The sequence below is a fragment of the Panthera pardus genome, unplaced genomic scaffold (genome assembly GCF_024362965.1).
Source record: "Panthera pardus isolate Hobbes unplaced genomic scaffold, ASM2436296v1 HiC_scaffold_13, whole genome shotgun sequence".
Lineage (NCBI taxonomy): Eukaryota > Metazoa > Chordata > Mammalia > Carnivora > Felidae > Panthera > Panthera pardus.
Window position 1 is genome coordinate 73,353,309 of NW_026526688.1, and position 12,297 is coordinate 73,365,605.

At 39.1% G+C, this 12,297-nt stretch overlaps 1 protein-coding gene across 1 annotated transcript in view; it reads left to right on the top strand.

Moving 5' to 3' along the window:
- DCHS2 (dachsous cadherin-related 2) overlaps window positions 1-12,297 on the top strand; it is a 242,405-nt gene that overhangs the window by 175,826 nt on the left and 54,282 nt on the right. The window contains exons 11-12 of the mRNA XM_019441220.2: window positions 6,195-6,329; window positions 6,539-6,748. Of these exons, the coding sequence (XP_019296765.2) occupies window positions 6,195-6,329; window positions 6,539-6,748 (345 nt within the window). The remainder of the gene's footprint in view (window positions 1-6,194; window positions 6,330-6,538; window positions 6,749-12,297) is intronic.

Sequence of the window (12,297 nt, forward strand, 5' to 3'; positions counted from 1 at the left end):
TTATAGCTTTGTACTAGAGGCTAAAGTCTAGGATTGTGATGCCTCCCACTTTGGTCTTCTTCTTCAATATTACTTTGGCTATTCGGGGTCTTTTGTGGTTCCATACAAATTTTAGGATTGCTTGTTCTAGCTTTGAGAAGAATGCTGGTGCAATTTTGATTGGGATTGCATTGAATGTGTAGTTAGCTTTGGGTAGTATTGACATTTTAACAGTATTTATTCTTCCAATCCATGAGCACAGAATGTTTTCCTATTTCTTTGTATCTTCTTCAATTTCCTTCATAAGCTTTCTATAGTTTTCAGCATACAGATCTTTTACATCTTTGATTAGGTTTATTCCTAGGTATTTTATGCTTCTTGGTACAATTGTGAATGGGATCAGTTTCTTTATTTGTCGTGCTGTTGCTTCATTATTAGTGTATAAGAATGCAACTGATTTCTGTACATTGATTTTGTATCCTGCGACTTTGCTGAATTCATGTATCAGTTCTAGCAGATTTTTGGTGGAGTCTATCGGGTTTTCCATATATAATATCATGTCATCTGCAAAAAAGTGAAAACTTGACTTCATCTATGCCCACTTTGATGCCTTTGATTTCTTTTTGTTGTCTGCTGATGCTAGAACTTCCAACACTATGTTAAACAACAGCAGTGAGAGTGGACATCCCTGTCGTGTTCCTGATCTCAGGGGGAAAGCTCTCAGTTTTTCCCCATTGAGGAGCTGTGGGCTTTTCATAAATGGCTTTTATGATGTTTAAGTATATTCCTTCTATCCTGACTTTCTCGAGGGTTTTTATTAAGAAACGATGCTGAATTTAAAAGCAAATCACTTCTGATTGTTTTTACAAGTTGGTATAGAGTATTTGTTCTCAGAAGATGGTCTCCAGGGTCAGGGCACCATCATTCACAGCCTCCAGAGGCCAATTAGCAGAGGGGCATTTAAAGGATGCTGGCATCCTTCTAACTGATATCTTTCCCAGAGTCTTTGTAAAGGAAGGTCCTCTGAACTCTTGGGAAATGTACTGAGAGTAGGGGTAGAGGGCTGGGTGGGCATGTCATACATGGCAAACCTGTCCTAACATTCCCAGTTCTTCAAGCTTTTCGAATCTTACTGTATAGTATGCAGAAGATGCGGCATCTCAACCTCAGTGAGGATAGGCCACTATTAAATCAGTCCATCAAAGAAACTGTCAAGAGACATAACTGTATGAATTAACACATGACACCAAGAATTCCAGCCTAAACCAAAATTGTGTTTTATTTTCCTGGGTCTCACATCCTCAGAGATGATTTCCACACATATTCCCCAGGTTTATTCTAATATAAATTAGAAAAATTGTGCCACTCTTTAGAAGTGGAGCCAGATTTGCACATGACTGCCTGCAATATGTTGGGATGACTGTACTTATAGGTCTTCATGTGAATAAACGTCTCCTTGCTAGAAGTTACCTGTTGTGTCTGCCACTCAGTTTGAGTCTGATCTTCAGGGAGATTAATTTTAGGGCTTGCAAGAAGCTTTCTGGTTTTTAGTTATGACTTGGCTGCAGGTTTAAAGCTTCAACTTGTAGTTTTCTTTCTGTAAGTTCCTAGTACGGTTCAGAAACAGCTATCTCACATCATACTCCTTTTTACTATCATACGGCCATTTGGTCCTCTAAGGAATTTGAGTCCTTTGATAGTAACTTCCTCATAATCGAATGCAGGTGATAATTTAATTGATTGTGCTATCACTGCAAGTCATGAACTACTAGTATCCTATTTCCCATGATCAAAGAACCCAGCACTGTATGCAAGGCCAAAGACATAACCAAACTCAGAATCCCTGATACCTGAGACCCATCCTGCTGCCAAGTTCTCTATCAGTCAGGTACAGCCAGGAAAACCAGAGATTATAATACAGGTGTTGGAAGGCTAAGTAAGCAAAAGGGAATCCAGAGATAACCCAGGAAAAATAACCATAGAAACAGCTATCACCCCTAGAAGAGGTCAAGGTTATCAGAACCTAAAGAGAAAATTAAAGGGCCTTGCAGAGCCTGGCTCTGGGAGTGCCAGAAGATTGAAAGCCATGAGCAGTTACTACAGTAGATGAAATGACAGCGCTGACAGAGACAGCAAGCAAACAGAAGAGGGTCCCATCGCCTCTCCTTCTGACTTTCACTCTCCCTCTGGTGTCCCCTGGCAGCAGACCAGAGGATGGAGTCCATTGGCAAGACAAGACTGTGGCTTACAGATCTCCAGCCCCAGCATCATGGGGCAGAGCAGAGCAGGATGGATTTAGATCCAAGACAACAATAATTTCATAACTAATAGCCATGGAAAGAACTGAGAAAGGAGCATTCAGAGAGATCAGCAACTACTAAGACCTGACAGAAAGAAATGAAGCATGTTTGCAGAACAGAAGGGAAGCCAGCGGGGCCAGGAGCATAGCAGTGGAGTACGTGAGAAGAGGTTGGAGAAATAAGCAGAACCCATATAATGTGGGGCTTTGTAGACTGTACTGAGGTGTTTGGATTTCACTTTGAATGCATTCAAACATTTTTCTTCTTTCTTACTTGTTAAATCCTATTCATCTTTAGAGGCTCAGCTTAGACGGAAGGCAACCATACTTTCCCAGCGATGTCTTATGTGGAATTGTAGTTTCTTGCTAACTTATCCTTGTGCCGTGCTATTCTGCAAGCACTGTGAGGAGAGAGAATTTGCCTTCCTGCTGGAAGTTATATTCTTAGCCCCTGGCATGGTACCTTAGCATCTACTGTCACTCTCTGTATATGTTTATTTAATGAGGTAATGAAAAACTGTCTACCTCGGGTGAGTCTTCCCTGATCCACTTCCTCAGTGATTTCATATTTTCTATGACACTGTCTATAATTCATTGATATAATTGCTTGCCCCACTAAAGGGAAAGTTTGAGAACCAAGATAATTACTTATTATTCAAGGGTATCTTTCCAGTGCCTGGCACTCAGTATATGTGCATATGTGTAATGAACACGTGAATGAGTGAACACACAAATGAATGAATGAACACATGAATGAATGAGACAACCAAAGACCTGAAGCTTAATGCAGACACATGGATGTCATCTGCATATGGGTAAAAAGTTGAAGACAGTGGATTGGGAAAGAGGTGGGATGAATTCCTTCCTCCACCATCTTTTTTGTCTCTCCCTCTCATCTGTTTCACTTTGTTCCTTCTTTTCCATCTTTTTTTTTAATATGAAATTTATTGTCAACTTGCTTTTCCATCTTTTTAAACATCAGTGAGCAATATCTGAAGCCACAGAGAAGAAAAATCAGATAAAAACTAAAATAACCAGTAAATTTTATAACCAGAAGGTCTTGGTGACTGTAGAAAGAATAGCTAGGTATGACATTTTCAAGCTAGCTGCAGAGAACGGATAGCATTTTTAAAATAAGCTTAGCTATAATGAGAAGGAAAAATATCTTGATTCCTCTAGACAGAGAAGAATATAATTTAAGGGAAATAATTAATGAGAAAGACTAGAAATGAGGAAAATTCCTAAAAGGAGCACTGGAAGGATTACTCTTGCCATTGAAACAGAAACCAGGAGTTAGAGTTGAGTGTAGGCGCAGAAAGTTGAGGGAGTGCTTTCCTGATGCCTTCATTTTCTCTGGGAAATATGACAGAAAGCCATCTGTGGAAGTGAGCCCAGAGGTGTTGGGTGGGAGACCTTGAATAGGAGAGGGATGACACAGGAGAGTTGGAAGGGGACTGCTGGATGATGATGACATTTCTGCAGCCTCAGTCTATGCTGTAGTGACATTTTCTTCCAGCCCCAGTTATCTGCTGGGTATCCAAGGAGGGCAGAGAGATGGTTGGAATGATGCTGGCTTAAGGCTTTGCTCGGCATCTTTGGCCAAAAGCCACCAGACTGAGGAAACTGTCACAGTTGTGAAAGTGATCATTCATGGGTCTGGGCTGGAGAGGGAAAGAACCGAATTGAGAGGGGTGTCTTGGAGAAATTAAGAGGTCACAGTGCTATAGGTCTTGAGGTCTAAGAGCAATATATGTATGTGTCCACACACACACACACACACACACACACACACACACACACCTCTCACTAGGTGTATGTCATAAGTATACCACTGAATATCTTCAGATCCCTATTTCCAATATGGTTAGTAAGGTGATGAAATTAGACTGAATAATCTCTATTTTATTTTTATTTTCTTGGTGCTCACGTTTGATGATCCTGTGTTTCTTCTGGATGATTATAGGGTATAAGGTGGAAGAAGGAAGGCACTAATTAAATTCTAAAAGAACCATATTTTAAAGTTATTTCACATAATTTCAGTTATGAAGGGTGTGAATTTGGGAGTGTGAAATGTATGTAAAAAATGTATGTATGCAAACTATAGGTATAAATAAGAATCTTGTTTATCCTTCATAATATACTAGGAGGATTAAAGGTGAATGGCTTGTTGTCTCAGGAATCAAAGTTATATAGGATAATGGAAATAATAAAATCTGAAAGTTTCTAAGAAGTCAGGAAAATATTGGGTACAATGGTAAGGCACACTACAAAATAATGGGAACAATGGGAGGAAGAGAAAATATAAAGAATTGAGTTTAAACATTTTCTGGGTTTGACAAGTGTTGGGAATTAAAATGTTAAACATTTTAAATAAAGATTAAAATAATATATAATGCAGGGCATAACATAATGTATAATGTATGATAAAATCCTGTAAATGAGTGAATTGATTTCAAAAATAAAGGGTCCAAAATTAAATGGTGCTGTTCTCCATGTCAACTCCCTGAAGGCAGAGGCCGCAGCTGTTTGATTCACCATTGACTCTTGGGCCATTAGGTGTCACACTATGTGACACCATACAGTGACACCAGATGGTATACACCATTTTCATAATGTACTAAGAGATAGACAGAAATAATACATTCAGCCCAGAATTTTTAGAATTTTTGTCTTGGCTACAGAAGAGAGATTATGTGATCATTAGGAGACCAAAGTAGTCTCCAGGATTATTAAATAATCATTAGTGGAATAATAAGCCTAATGTCTACTGATAGAATGGTATTTTGGGGGGACCTCTGACCATACCATATCAAACCTATTGATTGTATCTTATTAGACTTTATTTTCTCTTAAGGCCATTAAAATGCCTGCAGACTATGTCAAATATCCTTTCCCTTTCGAGTGACATAGTACATTTATTCTTACATAAAACTGGCCTTATATTCCACTCCCTCCAGCACTCAGTCCTATGTTATAGCCTCTAGACCATAGTGGAATGAAAATTTTTAAGATTGGCAAGATGGAAATTTGTAATTGAAGTTTTTTGGTGTTGTTGTTAAGGCCAAAGAATAGTATTTCATCTTTTATTGAAGTATAAAATCATATACTCTAAGTACTATGTCTGCTCCTAGATTCTTGTCAGTTAAGAAAGAAGATAGGAAAATAATTAAACGGAACTTGTATAAGGGGCAAATAAGCTACAACAGCCTGGGATAAACTCATTAAGTTAATGGTATGAATGATCTTCATAATCAATGATGGAGATGATGTAATACTTTTCTTAGGGAAGAAATGAAACCCCCCAAATTGGGAAACATTATTTTCAAAATGCATGATAACATGATACCACATTTCTCACTCCAAATAGGAGACTGAATGCTAAGTAAAAAAAACAAAACAAAAATATGCATATAAGCAAGTCTACATGCTTTCCTCCTGTACTGGAGAATAAACAAAATACCATAACTGAGCACAAGTTTTTAAATAGAGGGTTGATCTAAAGAAATTGTCATTTGGCTCTCAAGCTTATAATTATGTCATTAAATCACAATCAGGGGTGTTAGAAGGAGTAATTAGGAATATATTGTAGGGTTGCGCACTCGTAAGAAATCTTTTATGAGAGGGAAAAAATCTTAAGCATTCATTGTGGGGAAGTCTCCTAAGACTTTTGAAAATCAAGCATTTCAGCCCATGAGGCTTTTATTTAGCAAGAACAGCCGAAAGAGGGGTGTGTGTGTGTGTGTGTGTGTGTGTGTGTGTGTGTGTGTTTTGGATGTTTTACCTTAATTTGAAGGCTGTTTAAGTGTCTTGCCTTTTTCATCTATGGCCTGACATGTTCACAGGAAAAAGAATAAGAAAACAGATGACTGGTTTCCAAAGGGATAATTACTAAGTTTTTCTTTCTATTTTTCTTAAGGAATCAATTCCAAGTTTCAGTTTGAAATCATGCCAGGTGCTTCATCTGGGTTGTTCAAGATAAATCCTGACACTGGAGAGGTAGTGACAACCACCACACTTGACAGAGAAGTTCAGGAAGTTTTCACCCTTCGAGGTAAGGGATCCCTGGACGATGGAAAACAAACAAAAACAAGCAGCAGGAGGGTAGTGGTGACATTTTACATTTCTGCAGAGTGTCTTGAAATAAAATGCGCTTGACCCAGTGCTACCCAGGTGGTTTGGTCTGATGCAGTCTGGTTGGGGCAGTGTATGCTAGGCATGAATTCACGGCCACAATCTGTGTTCTCTTTTATTTCACATCAGTACTTGTGCGAGATGGGGGAGTCCCTTCGTTATCTGGCACCACCACGATTCTCTGTACTGTGGAAGATGAAAATGATCACGCACCAGAGATTATTGTCCCCAGTTATAGCATTGAGGTTCTGGAAAACCAAGAGCCAGGGGTTGCCTACACTATTTTGGCTTCTGATATGGATGCTGGTGATAATGGAGCTGTCAGGTATCATATAATTGGTAAGTATTTTCTTTTTTAAAATTCTCCTCAGGACACTGCCCGAGTTGACACACTGGTGATTATTCTGTATTTGGTGTTTATCGCAGTGTCTTTAGAAAACACGCCAAGAGCTGTTTGGTGCCGTGTGTGCCCTTTCCACAGACACCATGAACCGACGGCCTCCGAATTCTTAAATCTCCCCTCAACGACACTTGTGAATTTTTCTTTTTTAAAAACATTTTTTTAAGATTTTTTTTTTTTTGAGAGAAAGAGAGAGAGACAGAGTGCAAGTGGGGGGAGGAGCAGAGAGAGAGGGAGACACAGAATCTGAAACAGGCGCCAGGCTCTGAGCGGTCAGCACAGAGCCCGACTTAGGGCTCAAACTAATGAACCATGAGATCATGACCTGAGCCACAGTCCGACGCTTAACCGACTGAGCCACCCAGGTGCGCCCCTCTTGTGAATTTTTCTATACTAGTGGATGTGCAGATGGAACATATAACTTTATTCCATTTTTGTGTCTTTCAGATGATCGCTAATGTTTTTATTATTTTGAGCCATCAAGAATTTTGTCATGCCCTTCTTTTTAAAAAAAAAATTTTAAAGTTTCTTCTTGAGAGAGAGAGAGAGAGACAGACAGAGTGTGAGCAGGGGAAGGGCAGAGAGAGGGAGACACAGAATCCAAAGCAGGCTGTAGGCTCTGAGCTGTCAGCACAGAGCCCCACACAGGGCTCAAACTCACAAACTGCAGGATCATGACCCAAGCCAAAGTCAGATGGTTAACGGACTGAGCCACCCAGGCACCCTTGTCAGGTCCTTCTTAAATGGAGGCTAGAACAGACAGAGACAGTTCCCAGATCTGAATATCGGTGTAACACTTAAGATCTACACTTAAGAGTGTATCCCACTCTTGATAAAAATCTGTAAGAACTTCTACTAGAAGATAATTTTGTGATATCGCTCCCTTTGGATCAGAAACATAAAGATCTCTGGCAGAATAATGGTAGCATTTGTATGGAGAGAGCTGCATCTTATTCATTTAAGAGAAAAAGTGATTGAAGAATCTGATTTCTGGGAGGTGTCGGAGTGCACATAGAATATGAGTTGAGGAGAGAGAGGAATGCTTCAGAGACTACATCTTATAGAGGAAACCACTTTCAGATCTTTCGATCTTGTAAAAGCAGTTTTGGAACTAGCTTCTGAAAGCTATCACTCTTTATTTGCTAAAAATTCTAGGACCAGTCGCATTTTCTATATACCACCATTTTACTCCAAAATGAGAATAGCTTTATTTCCTTTTTGCCTGATTATAAGAATGATACGTGATTGGTATAGGATATATATACAGATTTATGGAGAACCAAAGTAGTAACACACAAAATTTTTGTCTTGCTGAGATAACCCCTTTACTATTTTGAAAAGTGCTCTCCCATGAACCTTGTGAATGGAGACATCAATTTTACATATATTGGACAATTTATATATGCTATTTTGCTACCTCATTTTTAAACTCATTTTTAACATACTGTTTGAACCTTTCGGATGAGTAAATAGACATATATGTTAGCATTTCTAATGATGTTTCCTCTTATCGCATATGTATAATATCACTTATTTCATCCATTCCCTTTTATGGTCTTTGAGGTATTGACCACAATAGCAGTCTTATTATAAAAATGCTACCGTTGAACAAAACTTGCTTAATTATTTCTTTATGATAAATGTAAGTAGAGTTATCACGTTCAAGGGCATATATATTTTAAATGTTTACATGCAATGTCATATTTCATCCTGAAGAACAATACCCTTTCAAACTAACTTGTTTAAGTGAGCCCCATTTTCTTCTTTCCTACCCATTGCATTGAGTCCTTTCCTTCTATAAACTCCACTTGTTCTCTGGGACTTCCCAAACAATCTGTGATTAAGGACCAGAGTTGGATTTTTTTTAAATTTCCGATCTGTTGTGCACTGAAACTTTTGTTAAATACAATAAATATGAATGACTGTGAGGAAAGAAAAGGCATAGCCCCATTTTTTAAAAATCTATTTGTGCAGATGTAAAATTATTTTGTCAAGTGGCGGTAAGATTTTCTAAATGGTTGCTCTCAAATTCTGTGCTTGTCTTCTTGAGCACTGATAACAAACAATCCCCAGATTGCCACTTGTCCCCTCTCACTGCATCAGGGACTTTTTTTTTCTCATTGGCTTTTTCCCATACTGTCAAAATTTCCCCTTCCACTTGTTTTTCCCATCAGTATTTACCAGCCTTTTTTGTCTTGAAGACACACATCTTCCCTCAGGTGTGTGTCCCTTCTCACTCTCTTTTCCTTCATAATCAAGCTTCTTAAAAATCATTGGCTTCTCAGTGTGGAGGTTCCTCAGAAAATTAAAAATAGACCTACCCTATGACCCAGCAATAGCACTGCTAGGAATTTATCCAAGGGATACAGGAGTACTGATGCATAGGGGCACTTGTACCCCAATGTTTATAGCAGCACTCTCAACAATAGCCAAATTATGGAAAGAGCCTAAATGTCCATCAACTGATGAATGGATAAAGAAATTGTGGTTTATATACACAATGGAATACTATGTGGCAATGAGAAAAAATGAAATATGGCCTTTTGTAGCAACGTGGATGGAACTGGAGAGTGTGATGCTAAGTGAAATAAGCCATACAGAGAAAGACAGATAACATATGGTTTCACTCTTATGTGGATCCTGAGAAACTTAACAGAAACTCATGGGGGAGGGGAAGGAAAAAAAAAAAAAAAAAAGAGGTTAGAGTGGGAGAGAGCCAAAGCATAAGAGACTGTTGAAAACTGAGAACAAACTGAGGGTTGATGGGGGGTGGGAGGGCGGGGAGGGTGGGGGATGGGTATTGAGGAGGGCACCTTTTGGGATGAGCACTGGGTGTTGTATGGAAACCAATTTGACAATAAATTTCATATATTAAAATAAATAAATAAATAAATAAACAAATAAATAATAAAAAATAAATAAATAAATAAACTTAAAAAATAAATAAATAAATAAATAAAATATACAGTTTTTTACTGTAGAAAATTGATACAGAAAAATAAGCTGAAGAAAATGATTCAACCTTAATACCGTAAAAAAATAAACAGGAAAAAAAGGATTCAACTGTAATACCACTCTTAATAAAGAATTTTTGTCCTTAAAAAAAAAAAAAAAAAATCATTGGCTTCTCTCTGGTTTCTGACCTTACCTTTGCTTTCACTTCTTATCCTGCTACCGTGTGTTCTACTGAAACTACCCTTGCAGAGAGACGCTTGGGATCTTGTTGCTAAATCCAGCGGATCTTTTCACTTCTTAATTTGCTTGTCCTGCTTTTGTGCCTTTGCACACCCCGCCCTGGACACTTGGCCCCACCTTGACTTCAGAAGGTCACTTTCTCCTGATCCTTCATGTCCTTTCTAGACAAGCCTTTCCAATGTCCTTGTGCTGCGGGTGGTCTTCTAACTTATTGAAGTTTCCATGGTGTTTGGTGCTTAGTATTTTTTTTTTTTACTTTCCTCATAGACATACTCTCACTGAGTCATTCCATCCAATCCCTGTCTTCAGCTACCACTGCCCCCCTATATCTCCCTATCTTTATCTGCATTCTATGTCTTAACCCCATTAAAGGACATGTTTTTAAGTAAAATAATGACTTTCATACAAATATAAAATTAACAACTGCCAAAGATTTTTTTAAAGTCATGATTAATGAGCAAAACAAAAAGATGTTAGAATTGTTCCAAGAAGAATTCTTATTTTTAGCTTATTCATTTTTGTGAGAGAGAGAGAACCCTCACTCACAAGCGAGTGGGGGAGGGGCAGAGAGAGAGAGGAAGAGAGAGGATCCCAAGCAAGGCTCTGCACTGTCAGTGTCAAAACCAAGCTTTGACATTGCTGCCCAGGCTTCTTCCTAAAACAGAAGTGTGACTCATGATCCTTTCCTGTCTAAAACCCTTCAGGGGCTCCCTACAGATGTTAAGGTAGACTCCTCAGCAGTATACACAGGGCGCTTCATGATTTAACCCTCTCCTTCTCTCCTAAATTCATGTCTTCCCAGCTGCCAGCCCTCTCTCTGCCCTCTGCTTGCAAACACCCAGGGAACCCTGTGTTCTAGTTACACTAAAACATTTGCAGTTATTAACTTCTCATAGTCGTAAGACTTCCTTCAGGCTCCAAATTGTTTCACCTGAAAGACCCAGTCCTCATGCCCAACGGCATCACACTACCAATGTGGAATGCTTCCTTCAGGCTCTCTCCTCTACCTACAACCCTTTAGCCTGGCCCCTTCCTCTTTAGGGATCAGTTGTGATGTCACTCTCTCCAGTCATTCCCGCTCAGCCAAACACAGGACTGTGTGCCCTTCATCTCCTTCTCAGCGCCCTGTGCATATGATTTTCACACCACACTTTGATGTCCCGGTACTGACCCAAATTCCTCCTGCACTGTAATTATTGGAGACTGGGATCATGGCTTACTCTCCTCATATTCCCAGTATCCAGCACATGCTTAGCGTGTGGCAGGTTCTCCTTAAATGTCTGCTGAGTGAATGAATCATTTTATCAACTACAAATGCCACAGAAGTGTAGGTTTGTCGGATCACCCCTATGTGTGGTACAAATTACTTGTGTGTTATGAATAAAATGCAAATGCAAGTCTCTTCTCCTCAGCCCCTAGCTGTTGTTCTTTTGAATGCTCTTCTACTTCTTCCCCATAGACCCCTGGCAGATGCTAGTAAATCCTCACACTGTTTGGAATAGTGAGCCTCATCCAAGAATGTGCCCTTCATCCAAGATATTGCCGGAAAGTCGTGGAACTATTATTTTTCCTGACTACAAGTTATTTATTTATTCTGAGAGACAGAGAGAGCACAAGCAAGGGAGAGGCAGAGAAAAAGAGAGAGAGGGGAAGACAGAATCCCAAGCAGGCTCCGTACTGTCAGTACAGAGCCCGACATGGGGCTCAAACTCACAAACCATGAGATCATGACCTGAACTGAAACCAAGAGTCAGAGGCTTAAGCAACTGAGCCACCCAGGTGTCCCATTGTTGTTTTATCTCAATGAAAACATATACTTTAATCAGAGGAAAAATATATGAATATAAAAAGTTGTAGATGCAGACACAAAAATTCATACTCTTGCAAATCAAGTCAAAGCAAGTAAATTATTTTTTTAAGTTTATTTATTTAGAGAGAGAGCAAGCAGGAAGAGGGGCAGAGAGAAAGGGAGAGAGAAAGAATCTCAAGCAGGCTCCACACTGTCAATACAGAGCCTGACATGAAGCTCAAAACCATGAACTGTAAGATCATGACCTGAGCTGAAGTCAAGCATCGGACACTTAACTCATTGAGCCACCCAGGCCCCCCTCTAATTATTGATTGAATTAAGATAGATATTGAATTATATTATTTTGTTTATCCCCTGATAAAAGAAGCTTCATGAGGGTGGGGACTCTATCATGTTCACTGTTGTATCCTCCATACTTACAAAAGTGCTAGGATGAATAATCATGAAATAAATATTTGTTGAATGCATGAATCCTGCATATAT